Source organism: Sciurus vulgaris (assembly GCF_902686455.1).
Source record: "Sciurus vulgaris genome assembly, chromosome: 12".
Classification (NCBI taxonomy): Eukaryota; Metazoa; Chordata; class Mammalia; order Rodentia; family Sciuridae; genus Sciurus; species Sciurus vulgaris.
In genome coordinates this window covers 79,975,318-79,997,331 of record NC_136473.1, presented here as the reverse complement: position 1 = coordinate 79,997,331, position 22,014 = coordinate 79,975,318, and the positions used below count along the sequence as shown (strand labels likewise).

At 44.7% G+C, this 22,014-nt stretch overlaps 1 protein-coding gene across 3 annotated transcripts; it reads left to right on the top strand.

The window, feature by feature from the left end:
• Window positions 1–2,274: 2,274 nt before the first annotated feature.
• LAX1 (lymphocyte transmembrane adaptor 1) lies at window positions 2,275–21,710 on the top strand. 3 transcript variants are annotated; one of them, XM_079107409.1, is made up of 6 exons: window positions 2,275–2,509; window positions 11,645–11,829; window positions 15,653–15,795; window positions 16,148–16,258; window positions 16,780–16,859; window positions 19,730–21,710. In XM_079107409.1, the coding sequence occupies exons 2-6, from the start codon at window positions 11,678–11,680 to the stop codon at window positions 20,534–20,536; spliced, it is 1,293 nt and encodes a 430-aa protein (XP_078963535.1). In that variant the 5' UTR covers window positions 2,275–2,509; window positions 11,645–11,677; the 3' UTR covers window positions 20,537–21,710. The 3 variants fall into 3 exon arrangements, with proteins under 3 accessions (XP_078963535.1, XP_078963534.1, XP_078963536.1); XM_079107408.1 differs by lacking the exon at window positions 2,275–2,509 and adding an exon at window positions 10,658–11,301 and having other exon boundaries at window positions 15,683–15,795; XM_079107410.1 differs by lacking the exon at window positions 2,275–2,509 and having other exon boundaries at window positions 10,658–11,829; window positions 15,649–15,795.
• Window positions 21,711–22,014: the final 304 nt, after the last annotated feature.

Here is a 22,014-nt window from a genome sequence, read left to right as displayed (position 1 = left end):
AAAGTACCTACGGAGGGTACTGCCACCACCACCCCATCGGAACAAGTGCAGACCCAGCTTGTTCTGCCTGCCGCCCTCTGGGGGGCTCTCTGCCCTGGGTGCCGGTCTCAGGACCTTGGAGCAACAAGCTTTGTTCTACCCACCCAATGAAGGTGGTGAGATCGGCATTTTGGGAGTTGGGAAACTGGAGCTCTAGGAGGATCGAGCAAGAGGCTGTCCTGGCAGGCCGCTCTTCCTCTCCCCCTTTTTAATGAAATCTTTGGGGCATTTCCCTTATGTTGGCTGCTTTGCCCTCTGAGGTTCTCCCCCACCCACCTCTTCTCCTATGTTTTCTTTCGTTTTGTTTATGGTTCCACTTATTGACTCTCTAGCACCACTGATATCAGGCCCCAGTTTCAGTTCAGAACAGCTTCCTGCCTGGCAGGTCATTTAGGTTCTGAGTTTTCATATCTCAGATAACTCCTTCCTGCAGCTCTCATCCAGGTGTACAAACAAGTTCCCTGCTCTCTTTCAAAACAGCAGGGCTAGAAAACGATCTGTCTCCTCCCCAGGTTTCTTTATGGAAAGTGTGAGCTGAAGAGCAGCTCAGACATCCCTGGAGGTTTTCACAGGCTGATTCCGAAGGAGGAACCAGACTTTGTTGGAAAAGATGCCTGCAGCCCTGCATCTTATCCCCACTTTCTTTGCCACAGGCACGGACCTACACCCACCTCGTTTCTTAAAAATAGAGGCTCAGGGGCTGGGGGTAGGGTGCTTGCCTAGCACACTCGAGGTCCTGGGCTCAGTCCCCAGGACCACAAAAAAGAAAAGAGACTGTGATTTAATTAATTATTGTACAATAAATTTAGCCAGGGTCAGCGGCACAGGCCTGTCATCCCAGCTACTCAGGAAGCTGAGGCAGTAGGATCACAAGTTCAAGGCCAACCTGGGCAATTTAGCAAAACCCTGTCTTTAAAAGGGAAGAGGATGGAGTCATAAAAGAGTCAGAACAAAACTGAAGTCTTTTTAAATTCCTTCCAAAATTCTCTTGCTAGAAAGGATACCAGACACACACGTGCATCTGTACAGTCCTTTCCAAAGCCTGGCCCTTTATTCCTTCTCGTGTTCCCATTTTGTCTTTGTTGAACCTTAGACTTATGCCTTTCTTCTGTGCCAAATAGAGAACCTTAAAAATCCAACCTCCTAACCCCAATATGTGGTGAGGAATGGTGAAGAATGAACCCCAACAGTATCATTCAGGCGAAGACTCCATATCCTAAGACGCTGGTCCAATGGGGTATAAAGGCCAGGTCAGCTCCTTGGGTCAGGTGACGATGGACGACAGCATGCTCTTCCCTATCTTTTTCCCTACCCCAGTTCTAGAATATAATTGCTTTGCATTCCATCTTAGTAATGGTTTGTGAGCTCTCCTTTCTCTACCACCATATCCTCTCCCTTTGGTCACTGGATTGGTTTGAAGTTCTCTGCCAATCACACCTGGTTCCCTCTGAAGTATACATGTGGTCAGACAACTCCCTGACTGTAGCAGATCCAGAGAAGATAACTCAGTGGGTACCACTGAGTTGGATCTATTAGGGTGTGGCCTTGTCACTGAGAGGAAGAGAATGGCGTGTCCTTCACCAGCAAATAATTTTGGACTCTGTCATAAATAAAACATGTAAACATGTTACTTGGTGTGGTGTCATTGACATCCAGTTGCTTCCAACAGGGACCTAGAACACAAGAGGTAATACCCAGCTAGATTGGTAGACCACCAAGCTTTTGCCTTGAAGAGTAGTGGATTCTGTGTTCTGTATCCTGATGTGTAGCCAGCCATAAACAAGTCTTCTCTAAAACTCTTTTCAAATAATACCTCCCTAGTCAGCCCGACTTCACGACCCTTAGATGCACATACATGGAAGAGAAGGCTCTCTGGAATGACCTCCCGCTGCCATCTCTTAAGAGGAGGGTGTCGAAACCAGAACGCCATTTCATTACTCACAGTAAGAAGTTCAAAGGCCCATAGATTTGAAGAGTCATATTACAACCAGAAATCTAACCTCTGCTCATGAAGTCTAAGCAAGGCAAATACTTGAACTGTCTGAATGGCTGGTGACGCCACACTTTCAGGGGTGTATCCATCTCTACTCCAGAAAAGTGCTCAAGCTCAGTTGCCACTTGGTTTCTCTGTTGTCCCTATATAATAGGAGCCACATAAACCGTCTCCTTTTAGCACACCTTCTTCCAACACAGCACAATTGTTTGCGTTAAGCTTTAAGCTGGCAGGGGGAATTGAACCCAGGGACACTGTACTTCTGAGCTACATCCCCAGCCCTTTTTAGTTTTTTTGAGACAGAGTCTCACTGATCTTGAACTTGTGATCCTCCTGCCTCAGCCTAGCTGGGATTATAGGCATGCGCCATCCCACCTGGGTAGGTTGAGATTTCTTGCTGTGCTAGATACAGGAATACTATATTGGAAGACTGACTAGTGTTTTAAAACTCTAGATCTCAGGCCTCATACATGCTAGGTAAGTGCTCTACCACTGAGCTACAGCCCCAGCCCCTTAGGGCTGTTTAAAGTAAGTATATATGAAAACTTATTTGAAAGAGGAAGTAAGGCTGGGGAGGGAAGATGGGAGGAACCATCAACTGCCTTCAGTCATGCCTAAGAGGAAAACCAATGCAGCTGTGGTCATCCAAAACCTTTCATTTGAGACAGGAATCCCTGCATCTTCCCTGTCAAACCTTTGAACTAAGATGCTGCTGACCAGGTAGGAAAGTGTTTGGCTATATTTCTGCTCACCCTTTGGTAAAGGAAGTGAAACATTAAAATCAGAGATGAAACAATGTTCTGATGCTTGACAGAGAACAAAGCAGGAAGCAAACGCCCTGATCTCAACCTGCCTCTTCCCAGGTACATTCCAGCTCTACAAGACCATCAGACTACATGGGTGATTTTCAAATTACACTGTGAAGATGAGAAAAAGACTCCTTAGAGACAAGCAAGGGCCTAGAGGTGTTTGACAAAAATAGCACCTCTTGAAAATTGTTCTCGGCCTGACCCGGTGGCACGCACCTGTAATCCTAGCAACTCCGGGGGCTGAGGCAGGAGAATGGCAAGTTCAAAGCCAGCCTCAGCAACTTAGTGAGACCCTAAGCAACTTAAAGACCCTGTGTCAAATAAAACTTTAAAAAAAGGACTGGAGATGTGGCTCAGTGGTTAATGCCCCTGGGTTTAGTTTTCGGTACTAAAAAAAAAAAAAAAGAAAAAGAAAAAGAAAAAAAAATCTGCTTTGTTGGAATGGTTTGGAAATCCAAAAATTTTGCCAATGGAATGCCAAAGTTAGAGAGGAGAAACAAGATGTGTCAGTGGGGTAAGGTGCATAGAACCTGGCCTGGGAATTAGACTCCTGCTATCTACTTCGTGACCTCAGGGTCATTCCAACTGCGACACTCTAGCATCTAGTTTGGGTTAATACCACTGGGGAATGTCTAAATGGAATTTCTTTCGTTGCTTTATCTCCCCTGGAATGTAGCATAACTGAGTGTGTATTGAACCCTGCTGCATGCAGGGACACGTGGGGGCAGACTTCACTTCAGGCTGAGCCCCTGGTATTTGCAACAAAGACAATTGCTACATACCTTACAGCGTAAGAAATATGCTTCTTTCCTTTTCTCCATTGAAATCAGCACTAAACCAGCTTGCACTCGCCTAGTTCTGAGATTCCTCTTGGTCATTTTTACGCTCTGGTGTCCTCCCCAGTGGATATTAGTCTGCTCATTCAGTTAACAAGTATAATATTTACTGTGCCGGACACCGTCATATGTACTGAGGATAAACAAAACAAAGTCCCTGACCTCTTTCAATTTAGTCACATGGAGAAGAGACAAAAACAGGAACTATAGGACATGTCAAGCGATGATAAGGACTAGGAAGAAAAGTAAGGTAGGTTAAAGGAAGTAGGGAGCACAATGTATGAGAATAAAGAGGTTAGAGGAGGATGTCACTGAGAGTCATTTGGAGGAGGTAAGAGAGTGAGCTAGGAAGTACATACTGAAAGTAACTCCAGGCACAGAGCATGGTAGGTGCAAAGGCCCTGAGACAGGAGAACTTGATTTGTTTAAAGACATGCAAGGAGGCTGGGGGTAAACCAAAAAAGATAAATTCTAAACCTGTGGGTCATTTTAAGTTTGGCTTTCATGAAACAGAAACTCACTGGAGAGTTTTTGTTTGTTTGTTTTTTTGTTTTTTTTGCTGTGGAGAGTTTTTGTTTGTTTTTTTTTGTTTGTTTGTTTGTTTGTTTGTTTTTTTTGCTGTGCTGTGGGTCGAACCCAGGGCCTTGTGCTTGCAAGGCAAGCACTCTACCGACTGAGCTATCTCCCCAACCCTCACTGGAGAGTTTTAACCAAGGACTGCGATGACCCAGCTTAACAGTTCTACAGGGTCACGCTGCTAGTTGTTGGTTATGATCTAGAGGGAAAGGAAAGACCGTGGCAGCATCAGCTTTAATAAGGGGAGAGAAGGGGAAGGAAGTCCGAGCCCCATCGAGCTGTCGTCCTATGACTCAAAGGAGCAAAAAGAAAATGCTAGTTTAAAAAAAAAAAAGAAAAAAGAAAACCAAAATGAAGTGAAAACACATTGCCGGCCACACTAGCCTGTTTGGGGCACTCTGATCACGAGGTAATATCTAGTTAGTGAGTGAAGTGTTTTGCTCACACCTGAAGGACACGAAGAAAACCACCTTGAACACGCCTTCCCCTTCAGGCCTTCTGTCCCATTGTCCTGCGCTCTGCTCTCTGGTCCCCATGCAGGCCTTCTGCCCTCCTTGCCTCCAAGGAAACTCACTGTGGCTGCCACCTGATTCCTAGTGTCCTGCCAGGGAGGGCCTGAGGTCAGCAAACCTCTGCTGCTGGGCTTGCAGGAGGGATGGGTTGACGAGGGGAAGTCTCGCTCCTCTGGATGCACCTCAGCGGCACTCTGGCTGGTAGGTCCCCAGGGACATTGGGGAGGCTGGCAAACAGAGACCTCCAGAAGACCAAGGAGGCAGAGGCAGCCCTGTCAATGGGGCACCAGGATTAAGGAAAGAGTTCAACACCAACCCACCTCCCCAACAAGAGCGAAGCTAAGAGCAGGAAGGAAACTTCCCCTAGTCCAGTCACATTCCTCACTTCCAGGTAGTCTTCTCAAGGGCTCCGGGGTGTGGGGGTAGGGAGCAGAGAAGAGAGTAACGTTCTGTCCTCACCTGCTCTCTCCAATCTTTAACTTGAAAGCAAGGTATGCGCTGCCTTTGTTATCTGCTTCAGACTTGTCTGGACTGGAGAGGCCTCAGGGACCCAGGCAAAGAAGTGGAGTGTAGGGTGGGGCTGCCTCCCTGAAGCCTCTCTGTCATCCTATCTGGTTGTCCCAGCCCCCAAACCTTCAAAAATAAAGCCTATTGGGTTGTCTTTCACACAAGGCGATTTGGGCCTTTTTTTTTTTTTTTTTGGTTCAGAAATATAACAGCTGCTATTAACACTTCCAGAGGGCAAAGGAGACCAAACACAAGCTCACTATGAGGGCTTCCAAGAGTGGCCTTTCTCCTCCGCATGATGAGTTCGGAGCAGGGAAATGACTGACCATTGATTTTGTCCTCAATATCTCACCCCATGACACATCCAGGTCACAAATTCACAGCAGCAAGGAGTGCCCAAGAGAACTTCTCAGAGGACCCGAATGACTCTTAGGGTCAGGCACCGTGCTGGGTGCCAGAGAGGCACTCACTGAAACCCAGCCCCTGCCCTGGAGGCTTCAAAGACTTCAAAGGAGACAGACACAGGGGCCCAGGAATCTCCACAAGCTGAGCACAGTGCCATGGGGACCCGGAAGAGGAAGGCCCAGATCTTGAGAGGGGCACAGAGGCTCACAAAGGGAGGGGCCTATGGGCCACATTTTTCTCTTAATAACAAATTTTTTGAGGTGTACATTTTTTTTCTTTTATTTCTCAAAAGGCCTCATTAAATTCATTACCTATAATAACAACCCAAATTTGATGAATTATGGATTTTAATTCATTCTTATTATTCAAAATTCAAAACTTGCTACGTTAATACCATACATAATAGGTTCTTAATAACCATTTTTTAATAGAAATGATGTTCGATCTTTGTAATCACGTAAGCAAAGTCTGAAGAAGAAAGGAATAAAACACCTCAAGACCCTAAACCCAGAAATGATCAGAGTAAAGTTTCAAAGTGCAACTTTTTTGGGATTTTACAAGAGAAAGAGAAACCACTGATAAAATAAAGGAATTTGTGCAGAGTGGAGGAGAAAGGAAAAAAAAGAATAAAAGTAAAATCAGAAGAGGATAAAGGGAATAAAGAGGAATGAAGGGAAGGGAGGAGAGATGGGATAGAGACAGTCATATGAACATACAACAGTGAATCTCACCGTTATCTACATCACAAGACTGATTTTAAAAAAACTATACATATATACACAATATCTTATATATATATATATACACACACATATTATATATATATATATTTTAACAGGCACAGACAGAGTTAAGGATACACTCTTAAAAAAAAACTTTGAACAATTCTTAATTTTTTAAAAAGTTTAAAATTTAAACTTTGAAAATTTTTTTCTTTAAATTGACCATATGTTGTTTATCATCGATAGGTTGTTGGATATATTTTATTAAATGGATTTCCACTTTCTTGTCATTTTTTTTTTATTATTAAACTTAAAAAGTCTAAATTTTAAAAAAAATGGTTATTTCCTGGGACAGTGGTGAATGGCAGTGAGGCAGAGATTTCTCAGTAGTCTTAGAACTACAAGAATAGGTTTCAACAGCACAAGGTTAATGAGAATTCTGGACCAACCCTCTTCTGCTTAAATTTCCTTGATTTCCTCATCATTTTCCAAACCTAGTTTTCTGGATTTCTTGGATTCAGTAGGCTAGTTATGAATTTTCCCTTTTAAAGACAATGCCCAAATCAAGTTCTATTGTTTGCAACAAAATTGTCAAATAGTACAATATGAAAAATATACACTATAGGGTCTTGTAGATGCATAGCAAGAATTTTCCTTTTCTCCTTCCTCTCTGTCCTAGTTACATTATAAGCCCTTTAGAGGCTTATTTCTCTTCATTACCACCTTCCAGAAGGCTACTTAGCAGGCTACCTTGTACAAGTAAAGCAGTCAATATTACCTCTTGTCTAACCTACACAATTAGCAAAATGGGATTCATCGCTAGTTCCACAAAGTTTCTACACCTTCCAAAAATACCAAAAGGCCCTAGCAAGAGAGTTAAAAATAGAATTGGTAACATTAGTTCTGGCTAGCTTCTTTGGTTACCAACATTTATATGCTTAGGTAATAGGAAGAATCAAATATGTTTATTTTTACCTAACAAAACAGTTTGCAGGTACGCCTTTACTCCATGTACAAACAGAGAAACAACATGTGTCCCATTTGTTTACAATAAAAAAAAGAAAGAAAAAAATCGTATCAGAAAATGATTCCCCAAATGAATTACTACTGCAAAATTGGAAAATAGGATATAAATAGGTATTTGGGGCTTTCAGATAAAACAACATATATTTTTGAACTGTATACATCTTTATTTTCCATAAAGAAAAACATGGTGTAGTGAAAAGAGTGTTGAATTGGGTCTGAGTTCTGATTTTACTTTTAACAAATGAAATATCTCAGCTAAGTCATCTAGAATCAATTTCCTAATCTATAAATTAAGAGATTTAACCTAGACAGTCTCTAGTCTAAAAAAATAAAATAAAACAGTTTGCAAATTCCTTTGTGGGAAACAAAAAAAAAAAAAAAAAGGAATTTGTGCAAAGGCCCAGAGTACCAAGGGGCAATAATTCAGGTCCACATCAAATGCAGAGCGCTAGCCAGCCGTGATGCTAAACCCAGTGCCTGGTGCCTGCAGTGGGTACTGTCCCAGAAATATGTGTTCAAAGGAGAAAGCAACACGTGGGAGATAGGCAGGGAAAGCATCAAAGAGGGGGCCAGCAAGGGCACCAATGGGGGTGGTTCATTAAGCATTTAAGTATAAACTAATGAGACCCATGTCATAATAACAACACGGTATCCCCCATTTAATAAACTCTCTATATGTCAAGTCTTAAGCTAAGCATTTTTCATCATTGGTCCGATTGATTTTCACAACAGCATTACACCAGAGTTTTTATTATTACTGTCATTTTACATGCAAGGAAAAGCCTAAAAAGAGTAGATGACCTCCAAGATTCTCCAGTTGGTAATTGACAATCTGAACCCAGGTTGACACTGTTCATGCAGTGCTTCTGTCCTCCCTACGGGAATGGGTTTTTTGTGGTAGCAGCATCATTACAATAGTACATAGTCCCCAAACCCCATAAGAAGGCTTTGCTCACCTGGATACAGAGTCTACTTAAAAGCAATCTTTCAAGCCGGGTGTGGTAGCTCACACCTGTAATCCCAGTGGTTCAGGAGGCTGAGGCAGGAGGACTAGAAGTACAAAGTCAGCTTAAAATCAACACACTACAGTGACACAGCCACATCAATATTTACAGCAGCTTAATTCACAATAGCTAAACTATGGGACCAACCTAGATGCCCTTCAACAGATGAATGGATAAATAAGATGTGGTAGATATATACAATGGAATATTACTCAGCTTTAAAGAAGAATGAAATTCTGGCATTTGCTGGTAAATGGATGGAGTTAGAGAATATCAGGCTAAGTGAAATAAGTCAAACCCAAAAAACCAAAGGTTGAATGTTTTCTCTGATGTGGGGATGCTAATTCACCGTAAGGGCGGAGGAAAAAGGGAAGGATAGAGTTACTTCACATTAGGTAGAAAGTGAAGGGAGGGAAAGGGGTATGGGGGAGGGAATGATAGTGGAGTGAAACAGACATTATTACCTCATGTACATATATGACTGCATGACAGATATGATCCTACAATATGTACAATCAGAAAAATGAGAGATTATACTCCATTTATGTATGATCATTAGAACAAAAAAAAAAAAAAAAAAAAAAAAACCAGCCTCAGCAATTTAGTGAGGCCCTAAGCAACTTAGCAAGACCCTATCTCAAAATAAAGTATTTTTTTAAAGGGTGGGGAGGGGGTGGCTGGGGATGTGGCTCAATCGTTAAGTGCCCCTGGGTTCAATCCCTGGTTTTAAAAAAAAAAAAAAAAAAAAAAGAACTAATCTTTCTACTTTACAATCACATTACATGCAACACCTAAAATCATTAGAAATGGCTACAAAGAAGCACAAGAGCATTCAGGTTTAGACATGCACCCTTTCCCAGGAATGATTGTTACTTCCATTGTTTGGATGAATCTTCTAGACACCTGCTTTTGGGGTTTTTGTTTGCTTTGGTTTTGTGCCTGGGATTGAGCCCAGGCCTGCTTTACCACTGAGCTACATCCTCCGCCCTTTTAATTTTTTATTTTAAGAGTTGAATGTATTGGCTAGACGTATATTTGTGCCATGGGGACGGACAAGAGGGCAGGATGATGAAGGGACGTGGAAACTTGGAGCCCTGACAGCAGCCTCAGCAGCGGACCCCTCTGGGGAGGCTGCTCCTCGGGTGTGGGGCAGAAGAGAAGGGGAGGCCCGAGGGGAGGCCCGTCTGATGGCAGGCTGGCAGGTGAAGGAAGCCAGGCCCTGAAGGGGTGGCTCGCAGCGGCACGGGCTGTGAACACGTGGTTTTCCCTGTTTAAATGGCAGTCAGGGCTCTGCAGTTTGGTTCTACCTACCCTTTTCCTTATCAGCTTCCCAGTTCCCGGTTCACAGGCTGTCCCTCATTGATTGCAATGGCTCAGGTTGCTGGCCCCAGCCACTGGCCACCAGGGCGATAGATCTTGTCAGAAGTCCTAGTTCTTATTCAGACCTGATCCAAAAGAGGTGTGAGCAGAGACCCAGGTTCCTGACAGACACCGGGGGCGCACGCCTGTATCGCAGCACCTCAGGAGGCCGAGGCCGTTTCCAGACCAGCCTCAGCAACTTAGCAAGACCTGCCTCAAAATAAAAAGTAAAAAGGGCTGGGGATGCAAAGCGCCCTGGCTTCAATCCCCAGTCCAAAAAAAAAAAAAAAAAAAAAAAAAAAAACAGAGAGAGAGAGAGAGAGATCCAGTCTCCAGCCTAGAACCAGCTCTGACCGTCACTCTGTTTCCTGCCAGGTCAGGCTCCTGGGAGGGAGGACAGTGAGGGCCTGTGATGGCAGAGTGCCCTGGAGAGCTGGCTGCCGGTCACCTCCCCGGCCTGTGAGCCTGCAGCACAGAAGGGCAGGGTGGCGTAGGGAAGGCGAGGACCCTGATGCCCATGGGAGGGGAAGGAGACAGCTGTGGTGACCATCCCTCTGGGGATCTGCCTGCCTATGGAAGTGGCATCAGAGAGGTTCTTCCCGTCCTTAGAACTGTCTCAGAGGCCCTGTCCCAGGGGACTCCTTCCTAAGATGAAGCACTTTTGAAGATGAGAAGGTTCTCCCTTTGAACAACCTTCAAAGCTTGGGGCACTTCAGATAGCTCCTGGGGAGAACCGCCTGCCCTCTGAGATGGGCTGGGACTGGTTTGCAGAAGAGCCCTGCTAGCTGGAGGGGGTCAGCAGCCTGGTGCCCTGAACGCAGGCCTCGAGGGAGCAGGGGTGGAAGAAATGGCCTCCAGTGGCCCTGCTAGCCCAGGTTCTCCTCCGTTTGGGGGGGTAGTACCCCCAGCAGAGGTTGTCGAAGCATGAAACACAGACCAGCACTGTCAACATCGCCTGGAAAACCATTTTTAAAGCCTGTGCCCCTGCACCCTTCACCCACCCACACGGAAGCAGGTGCCCGAGATCTGCACTGCTCTCTCTAAAAGCACCTCGCAGTGTTCTTTCTCCACGAAAAAGCACGATGACCCCAGAGGCTTATAAAATCCTCAGAATAAAATGTCTCAGAAGCCAGGGTGGACCATCTCATCCCCGACTCTCCCGCCCCATTTCTAACCACGTGCAAGCCTGCCCAGGAAACTGCGGCAGAGGACGGGTTTTCTTCTGTCTTCTGAAGATCGGCAGCATTTCCTGTGCCCCGGGCCTCATTAGCACATTGGTGGTGTCGCTTCCTGTGGCTGACTCTGTGTTTCCATTCTGGCAAAGTGGTTTGCTGTTTTCGCTCTGAGGTTCTGGAGGGTGGAGGATGACGAGTTTCTCACGGAGCCATTCCTGGGCCTCTTGGCAGTTTCTCCCTTGGAGCCCCTCATGACTCTACCAGAAGGCAGAGGCCAGACGCTCTCCCTGAGTTCCTCACGCTGGGAACACCAGCTCCTGGGTGACAGCCCACCTCCTGTAAGCATTGTAGCCGCCCCAGGTAGAACCGAACCTGTTGTTTGGTAGGTCTACTCAGCCTAGCATTTCAGGGAGTCTTTTAGGAGAAAGAAAATTCTAGAATGGAAGATTAAAATCTCAAGAAAGAAAATTCAAAGACTTTTTTTTTTTTTTTTTTGGCAAGGAACTTTGGTGAATAAAGATTTAAAAAGAGGAAATTTTGAGAGTAAAGTTGTGTGTTAGGGAGCGTTTGGAGGACAGAGAGATTAGAAGGATTTCTGTCATTCTTATATTTTCTAAAAAAACACCGAGTGGTGTTTAAATTCAAAGTGCAAACCAGTTTGTCTTTTCTCCTGGGAGTCAGCAACATGGGAAGAGCAGTAGACATTTGGCTAGCATGTTATGTTTGAGGAAAGGCACAGGCGTCCAAGCCAGAGAGCGTCTCAGAGGTTGTCCTACAATGGATGTCATCAGCATGACGACCCTATCGGATAGCAGGAGGACCTTGGAGCCCAGCACTCTGCGGGTGACTCTCAGCAGCCAGGAAAGGTGAGTGATGGGGACAGGGGTGGATTCCACTCTCCTCTGCTTTAGTCAGAAGCCTGTCCAATCTGAGGAGGCTTTAACCCAGCAGTACGGGCTCAGGCCCACTAAGAACACCAAGCTTGGGCTCAGAGCATTTGCTCAGAGCTGGTGGAAAGAAAGAAAGGAGATGTTAGGGGTGAATAAAAATTGCTGGTTGTATTTCCTGGCCCGGTCTCCTCTCTGAGACCCTGATCTCTGTCTCCAATCTGTAGAAACAAAAAGCCCAGTGTTCCAAGGATGTGTTTTTAGATCCTAAAACCTAACCAATACATAGAAAATGTAATATTAGTGTTATGGCGAGATTCCAGTAAATCACTGAATCAATCTTAAAGCAGGAGATGGAACCATTTTTACCTGCCAGTTGGCAGGACAGAGGGGCAAGTTGCAAGTCTACACCCTTCGACCCCCTCCGGGGGTTAGAGTACACCTTTTCTACTATAAGTAAAGCATGTCGATACATTAATCATAAGTGGCTGTTGCTATGATTCAAAACTACAAACAAACATCATGAGATCTAAAATCATAAGAAAAAGGGGAAGTGTGTCAACACAACCCTAGATGAGTACAAGTTAAAGAATGGTTACCAATATCTAGACAATCATTCTCTGACAGGGTACATTGTCCAAGAAAAATGGGAAGCAAAAAGAGAACAATTTTACATTGTATAAGAATTGCCATTTTATGTTACCATGCTAAGCAACTGTTCATGGGTACAGAGGCGGGGTGTTCCCACCGGAGAAACATTTCCTACATGACATGGAGTCTCAGGATAAAATGGAATCTGTTTGGTTATTGCCCATATAGCCTGGCCCATAACAATAGATGTAATAAAGATATGACTTTAGAATATAAAAATCTCATGGAACTAACTGCAGTTATAAATCCACTGCTAATGCTTTCAGTCCTATACCAATGAAAATAAAAGGTCCATCAGGAATCGAAACTTTAGCAGTACTGGCAGGTATAAATTTCAGTGCTATGATAAAAATAAAACCCAAGGATCATAAATTTTAAAATTGCTTAGTTTGGGGAAACAAATGTTATCAGAACCAACACCTGTCATTGGCAGATGAACATGGGCATTGATGAGGAATGAATTTGTAAAAGTTGTTTACAAGCCTGAAGTACCCATCCAAAACTACTTCTCTTTTAGCTTAGTTTTTATTTTTCAATTGACAAATACAATTGTATCTATTTCTTGTGTACAACATGTTGATCTGGAATATGTATTCATTGTGGAATAGATAAATTGGGCTAAGTAGCGAATGCCTTACTTCACATACTGTTTCTTTTTTGTGTGTATGTGATAACACTTGAAACCTACTCTAAGCAGTGTTCAAGAGTACAATACCGTTGTTTTCAACAATACCATGTTATATAATAGAGCTCTTGAACGTATTCCTTCTATCTAAATGAAATTTCATATCCTTTGCTCAACATTTCCACAGCCCCTGATAAACACACTACCCTGCTTCTGTGAGTTCCACTTTTTTAGATTCCACATATAAGTGAGATCATACAGTATTTGTCTTTCTGTGACTGATGTGTTTCACTTAGTAAAATATCCTTCCAGTTCTTCCACATAGACACAAAGGAAGATTTTTCTCCCTTTCTAAGACTGACTAGTATCCATCGTGTATATTTATCACTTTCCTTTTCCAGTCTTCTGCTGATGGGGACTTAGATCGATTCCTAATCTTGGCTATTGCAAAGAACACTGTGGTGAACGTGGGACTGTAGACACCTGCTAACAAGCTTGGGATGCAGCTGTACTGACTTCATTTACTTTGGATCTATATCCAGCAGTGGGATTGGTGAATCATGTGGTCACTCTATTTTTAATTTTTTAAAGAACTTTCATAATGTTTTCCATAATGGTGGTACCGCCCTCAAAACTTTTTATATTCATTCATTTGTTTATCATTTCACTCACTTGTTCACTTAATAAATATTCATCAGACTCCTACTCAGTACTAGGCACTGTTGAAGGCATCAGTGACCAGGACAGACAAGTCCATGACCTCCGGAAGTGTAGAGTCAAGTGGGAGTGTATATCAGATGAAAAACAGATAAACAAATGAATATCAAATAGTATCAATCAGTCATAAATGCTTTGAAGAAAAAAAAATAGAGCAGGATAAGGAGATTTCAAGGAACAGTGTGGCCAGGGAAGACTTATCAGAGGAGGTCTCATTTCAGAAGAGACTTGAATGAGATGAGGGACTAAGCTGTGCAGACAGCAGGGAGAGGGAGAGACAGATCTGAGACAGTACTATGCTTTGCATGGGAAGGAAGAGCAAGGAGCCCTGGAGGTCAAGGTCAGAGGAAAAGTAGCAGCAAATGAGATCAGAAGGTAGGCAAAGGCTAGATTATACAGAGCCACAAAGTCCTTACTGGGTAGGGACTGTAGCCTTTCTTCTAAGGCTAACTCATGTGTGGAACATGGGAGGCAGAGCTAGGAGAGCCATTAGGAAAGTTACTGAAAAATTCTATGTGGAACCCCTGCTGGCTTGGACCAGGGTAGAGGCAGTGGAGGTACAAGAGGTGACTGGGTTTGGGGTAGATGCCCATGCCCAGGGTAAAGCAGACAGAACGTGCTGGTTAAATAGAAGGTATGCATAAAAGAAAAAGAGCAGTCAAGGATGGTGCCAAGATGCTGGGCAAGGTAGTGTCCGCCTGTAATCCTAGCTGCTTGGGAGGCTGAGAGAGGAGGACAGCTGTTCGAATCCAGCCTCAGCAACTTAGTGAGGCCCTATCTCTAAATAAAATATTAAAAAGAGCTGGGGATACGGCTCAGTAGTTAAGTGCCACTGTACCCCCCCCCCAAAAAAAAAAAAAGATGGCACCTAGGTTTCTGATCATGCCACAGATGATGAGAAATACCAGAGGAGGAGGAGCAAGTGGCCAGCACTGGGGTGGGAACGGGGAACAGGAGCGTGGGGCAGGGGAAGAAAAGGAAGTTGGATGATTAGCCTAGAATTCAGAGGACAAAAACCTTCCCTGATAGTAACCTGGTTTCTAATGTTGGGGGCGCCGGCAGGTCCATCACTGATTTCTGCTGTAACCCCCACTAGCTGCTTCCTGTTTCAGTAGGCACAGTCATGCATTTCAATGCCTAAGCAACAGAGCCGAGGCTCCAGCCTGGCCAGGGAATTGCCAGGTCGTACAGAACTTGCATTGGTTAAATTCCACACAACAATCGGCTGTTGCCTGGAAACCAGCTCCACAAGTTGGGAGTTACCGAGTTCATGCAAGTTGGACTCTGTCACAGAGCCACTCCCTAATTGTGAATTGGGTAATCTTCTCCAAGCAAGCCAGGAAGCCCAGGAGGAGTGGGAACGAGGAGAAGCAGGGGCAGAGGGATTTGATTTTGCAAGTTGGGAGGACAGTGTGGCAGAATGGAAAGAGCAAAATCTGTGTCCCCTGGCATACCTAAACTCACATTCCATCTCTGGCCTTCCTACCTGTGTAATCTTGGACGAATTACTTTTCCTGAGTCTTAATCTCAGGTTCCTTGGCCCCAAAGCAAGATAGGATTGTTCTAAAGAGTGAATAGGTTTCCCATGCAAACCTCTAGCACTTCGTAGGCATTCTGAAGGGTCGGTTCTCTTCTGCCCTGTCCAAGTCCCCTCTCTCCTTGTAGTCGCTATTCAGAGATGCCCCACTCTTCTACCACTGGGTGTGCTCCCCCACGGCTTTCCTTGCTCGGGCTCCTCTTCCAAATCCTGGGGCTCTAACTCCTGCAGGAAACGTTTTATCCGCCCACCTCCCCACATCCCACAGCCAGCCGGAGCATGGCACTTGGTTTTCCCCCTAGAGACAACGCTCAGAGCAGCAGCATTTTTTCTGGGTTTGCGGGACTCCTCACCACCATCCTCCTGGTCATCACAGCTGCCTGCATCCTGTGGAGCTGGAACAAACGGAAGAAGCGTGAGTCCCTTTTTCACCCTGAGTTGAGACCTAGTAGGACTAATCCTCCAGCCTGGCATGGCTCTGAGGAGTCCTCTGTCCTTACCTGGTCCTGAGCTGCATGGCCCTGCTGATCCCAGAGCCACTGGGAAAAACATAACCCAAGAGCCCCTGCAGCCAGTTCCGTCCTCATCCTGCCTCTGTTCATGAACCCCCTATTCCTTTAACTCAAACGGAGATTCTAGCTCAAGTCTAAAAAGATATTTTTATGCTACCTGGTGTGGGTAGGGAACATTTCCAGGGACTATCTTGCCCCCAAGAGTCCCCAGAGTTGACCCATACCATGACCACCATCTCTCTCACTGCCTTGCAGGGCAGGTTCCTTACCTTCCAGTGACTGCCATGCCCTCACTCACTCTGCCTCGGCCCAGACAACGAGCCAAAAATATTTATGACCTCTTGCCTCAGCGGCAAGAAGAACTGGGTAAGTTTTTCCTTCCGATCGGTGCAGTCCTGATGCTCTGAACTTCTGCTCCCAGAATGCACCTGGAAGCAACTTTCTCTAAGCTTCCAGGCCATTCTGCCCTGCAGAGAGCACCAAGAAGAATGAGCTAGGTAGACTGCAAGCTGCACCCCAAGTGGGGGCCGGGAGAGGTCTAAAAAGGGAGCAAGGGTCATGTGGGCTTGGGATCTCGGCTCTTCCTGTGTTAGGGCAGCAGAGGAAAGCCGCACGTGTGCAGGTGTGGGGAAGACCTGCATAAGGAGACCTTGGTGCCAGCTATACGGGTAGGGATGGGGGAGTGCTCCGCAAGAGCTTCCAAGGAGGCTTCCAAGTCTCAGAGCACTTGAGCCTGGTGGATCTGACCCCCTCACCACAGCACCAGGCTCCACCTGGAAATACCAGGTGCCACACAAACCCAGTTCAGCCACCAGGCAGGGACAGTTTGGGCTGAAGCACACAAAGACTGGCTAACTATCTTCAGGGTGCATTCTCTGTCATTTCAGGGAGACATCAGCCAAGGGGTACCCGCATGTTCAGTGCTGAGAGCCTCCTGTCCCGAAACTCTGACAGCACGGAGCATATGGTAAGAGCCAAGTGAAAGACCGGGGTGTCGCTCAATGGCAGGGCACTCGCCCAGCCTGTGGGAAGCCCTGGTTTTATCCCCAGCACTGGAAGGAAAAAAAAAAAAAAAAGTCAAGTGAAAAGCCAAGCCCCTTGAGACAGTGACAGGTCTCTGGCAGAAGAACTGAAGGGAATGAGTTCCAGATCTCGGATCTGGTTTCACTACAAACAGCATGTCCTCTGGCACTCACCTGCAGCCCTATTAATAAATTGAGACGACCAACTGCAGACTTCCCTCCTGCAAAGGAAGAAAAATTAAGAAAGACAGGAGCAAGTGCTTGGGGTTTTAAGAAAGGCACAAGTATTCAGTATGTAATGTAGAACTGAAATTGATTATTTAAACAAAGACGTGGTAACGTGCTCATCCAAATGAGTGTTAGACGTTAGTGGTGGGTATCACTTTGAGCACCAACAACACTGTTGGTACTAAAAACACTTAAAACCCAGCTCTGGGAATTACTACTAGAGTTTGTGTCAAATTATCTCAATGATCCTCAATAGCAAAAATCTCCATAAGTCAATCATTCAGCACTGAAGCCCTTGTAGAAAGTGTTGGATCAAATGAAGGTATCTTGGTCCATTTGGGATAATTTCTAATGAACCAATTTTGTCTTCCCCTTTTGGAGACTGGGAAGTCCAAAATCAAGGATGCATCTGGTGAGGGCCTTCTTGCTGCATCATAGCTTCATGAGGGAGAGCCAGAGAGAGAAAGAAAGGGGCAGAACTCATCCATTTATCAGGAGCCCACTTCCGTGATAATTAACCTGCCATGACAACAGCATTAATCACCTCTCAAAGGTCCCACCTCTCAACACGGTTGCATCAGGGATTAAGACTTCAACACATGGGCTGGGCGAAGTGGTCCACGCCTATAATCTCAGAGGCTTGGGAGGCTGAGGCAGAAGGATTATGAGTTCAAAGCTAGATTCAGCAAAAGCAAGGCAAAACTCAGTGAGACCCTGTCCCTAAACTGTCCCTAAATAAAATACAAAATAGGGCTGGGGATGTGGCTCAGTGGTTGAGTGACCCTGAGTTCAATATCTGGTACAGAAATAACAAAAAAAAACAACAATAAAAAACTTCAACACATGGACTTGGGGAGACACATTCAAATCATCATGGGAATAGCCACTAAGGTTATAAGATGAGTGTTAGGATTCCCGTCAATAGTCCTGTGTGTTTTATGATCTGGCTCTGAAGGTAGCTCCCAAGGACAATTCCAACGACAGTTTGATTCAGAGGAACCAGAGACACTGGGGCTACTTTGAACATCAGGGTCCTGATTTTCGTAGACATGTTGTTTGCTTGTTAAAGAGCCAGTCCTGTCCCTCTGGTTTTGTGGTCATCCTTGGGTGAGTGAAGTGATGCTGCTGATGGAGAGTCTGTTGTCACTCAGCTTGTCATCACCCAGGCTCAAAGAAATTTAGGTTCACACTGCAGCTACCCCCACGTCACCAGCTTTGCTTCCTCTTCCTCCTCTCACTCACTGGGCTCTACTCTTGCCTGTAAGACTTCCTGGGTAGCAAGTCTGAGTGGCTGAGAAAGGGGCAGAGCAGAGGAAACTTCCTTGCCAAAGTCATTCAAGGACTCAGGTCGGTCCCAAGAGGATTTTGCATCTAGAGCTTAGATCCCCAAACTTTTTTTTTTTTTTTTTTTTTTTGTACTGAGGATTGAATCCAAGGGTGCTTTACCCCTGAGCTCCATCTCCCAGTCCTTTTTTTAATTATCTTTTTTATTTTGAGACAGGATCTTGCTAAGTTGCTGAGGGTCTCACTAAATTGCTAAAGCTGGTGTAGAATCTGCCCCGGCCCCCTGAATCTCTGGGATTACAGGTGTGTGCCACCAAGCCTTGAGATCCAAACTGTGTTAGGCCCATAGATATGTTTGGTTTGTACTCTGTAGTATTTGAAGAACACTTTGAATTAGTTATCAACATTTAAAAACTGAAGACATTACAGCCAGGCATGGTGGCACACACCTACAATCCCAGTGGCTCGGGACCCTGGGAGAGGAGGAATGAGAGTTCAAAGCCAGTCTCAGCAAAAGCGAGGCACTAAGCAACTCAGTGAGACCCTGTCTTTAAATAAAATACAAAATAGGGCTGGGGATGTGACTCAGTGGTTGAGTGCCCCTGAGTTCAATCCCTGATTACCCCCCAACACACACACAAAAAAAATTGAAGACATTATAGATTGAAAGTCCAATTTTTTCTTCAAAAATTCAGAAGTTCTGGAAATATCAGACCAGGATCCCTAAATGGCAATGAGCAGCTGAATCTGTGTATCAGTGTCCCTTTAGAAATAATAGCAAGCATTTCTTAGTGTTGTGTGTGTGCTATTGTAAGCACCTTCTATGTGCTGATCCATTTATCTCTCACAAAAACCTTTATGAAGTAGATACGATGATGAGTCTCGTTTTATGAATTAGGAAATAAAGGCAAAGAGTGATGAGGTGAAGTAGTCAGACTCACTCACCACAAATCTAAGCTTTTACCTGTAGTCCCTGTGCCGTCTTGCTTCTCAATGTGATCTAGGGACACAGGGACATGGCTCTTTCTAGTTTATGACATTCCTTCCCCCTCCCACTGAACCCTCACACTATGGCCAAAAGCCAGTTGCAGCTTGTCATCACATTTACATGATTGCTCTTCACTCATACCCATCTGGCAGCTAGAGCCCTGCAGTCTGAGACCCCAGCTGAGTCTGAGACCCCAGCTGAGAGCTTTTCTCCAAGACCGAGGATGAATGAAGGAACTAGGTAGCCCGGTAGTGGTAGAAGAAAGACTTGGTCCATATTTCTGCTTCCATTGTCACTTTCTCTTCTTCCTCGCAGCCCTTCCAAGCAGCTATCACCCTCCAGAGGCATACGGCCCATATCCATGCCATGGGCTATGCAGTTGGTGTCTATGACAATGCCACCGTGCCTCAGATGTGCAGGAACCTCACTCCCTCAACACACTACGTCAATGTCAGAGCGTCCAGGGACATCTCGAGCACTTCTTCAGAGGAGTCAAATGATTACGTCAATGTCCCCCCGGCAGAAGAGATTGCTGAGACTCTAACTTCTAACGACAGCCTTCCTGAAAGTCTGTTTGTTCTTCCAAGTGCCCAGGAGTTGGACTTAACTGAGAAAAGACATGAAGCCTGTGGGGATGCCAGTGACTGTACCAACTTTTGGTCTCCAGGAACTAAGGACGGTGATCCACTCAGCGATGGGGAGGATTCTTCTCAGACCTCAAATGACTACGTCAACATGACAGGTTTGGATCTCGAGGATCTCCAAGAGGAACTGCCCTGGGTAGTTTTTCAATGCTGCCGAGATTATGAGAATGTCCCACCAGTAGATCCCAATGGAAGCCAGCAGCAGACTGAGGACGAAGTGACATCTTCAAACACAGGCCATAAAGAGGGAAGGACAGATGGTCCAGGGACTGACATCCATCCTCTCACGAGGAATTCCCTATCTTCAGGGTATTGTGTGGCTTTTCAGCCATCCATACTGAGTGAGAGCAGTCAGATGAAGCATGAAGAAGAGATGTCAAATGAAGACCCTCATGACTATGAGAATGTGCTAACTGCCAAGCTAGGAGACAGCGACCCGCAGCAGGGGCCTGCTACTCAGCTCCCTCCTGGTGAATGAATACCATTACCAGCTGGAAAGTCACATGAAGTGGTCTGTCCTGTTGGTTCCTCAACCACTGAAGAGTCTTTAGTGAAGACTCTTGACCACCCTAGTATGTCGGTGGATTTCCTTGGTTAGTTTAATGAGAGGCTGAAAGAAGCAGGAAGCTAAAAGGCTGCCCAAAGGTAAAGGTTTGGGAAATCCAGAAAGGAATTCTTCTCTCATGCCAACCTAAGAATGTCTGCTGGAACTGCCTTACTGGCCTGTTAGGAAATAAAAGCAGAGAGTACTTAGCACACAGAGGAAGAGCACTAATCACCTTCGCCCATACCAGTAGGTGGCAAGAGTGTAGATTATTTTGTGATCCAGGCAGAGGCCTAAAGGATAGGGGAAGTTGTTTTCAAAAAGTGTGGACAACAAAATGCTAGTGAGGATGCAGATCAATGGGAACTCTCATTGTCACCAATGTGACTGTAAAGCACAGCAGCTATTTTGAAAAATTGTTTGGCAGTTTCTTATAAGGATATAGTTACGGGACACAGCCATTGCACTTCCAGAAACTGATCCAAGTGAACTGGAAACTTACACTCACTCAAAAACCTACACATGACTGTTCATAGAAATTTCATTAATAATTGCCAAAAAACTAAAAATAATCCAAAAGTGTTCAACAGAGGGAACAGATAAACCAATTGTGGATACTCAGTCCATGAGTGGATATGAAGCTGTCCATACTCAGCAAGAAAAAGGAATGAATCATTGATTCAAAGAACAACATGGACAAATCTCAAACCATTTTGCTAAGTGAAAGAGGCTTAGACTTAGAGATCTACATATTGTACAATTTCATTTGGAGGACATTCAGAAAAAGTAGTTGTAAGAATAAAAAACATGTCAGTGGTTGCTAGGTGTGGAGAAAGGAGGAGTTCACTATGGGACTTGCACAAGGGAATCTTTAGGGTGACAGACTGTTCTGCATGGTACTGTGGTGGTGGGTTTATAATTGTACACATTTATCAAAACACAAAGAAGTGGATACCATGAAGAGGGACTTTTATTTATGTGAATTAAAAAAAAAAATAACCAGGCTGTCGGGAACTCAGAGTATGACAAATGAATCTAATTGTATAACAAATGTATGACATAACCTCATTGAAGGGAGTAAGGGATTAAAAAAAAAAAAAAAAAAAAACTAATCTTAACCTTGGGAAACAAAGTTTTGACCTGAAATTATAAGATAAAGACAGAAAGAACTGTACACAAACAGTGCATTATTGTTGGTAAATTGTCTTGCAGAGGTACAGGTTGGCAATTCTGAAACTACTTTGTATACTAGGGTTGTACAAGTAAACGAATCTGTTGTAGATAAGGAGAGATGGGTTTCTCACTGGCACTGAAAGACATGATAATTAAGTAGTGAAAGCTAGAAGGAACCCTGAGATGCTGCATTAGAGTTGGCAATGAGCTTGAACTCTTGTTTAATAAGTATGCAAATA

Coding starts and splice junctions, on each gene's coding strand:
- LAX1 (XM_079107408.1), top strand. CDS start 11,215: ATGACTCTACCAGAAGGCAGAGGCCAGACGCTCTCCCTGAGTTCCTCA. Junction 11,302..11,644: donor TGGGTGACAGCCCACCTCCT/GTAAGCATTGTA, acceptor CCTGGGAGTCAG/CAACATGGGAAGAGCAGTAG. Junction 16,259..16,779: donor TCAGCGGCAAGAAGAACTGG/GTAAGTTTTTCC, acceptor CTGTCATTTCAG/GGAGACATCAGCCAAGGGGT.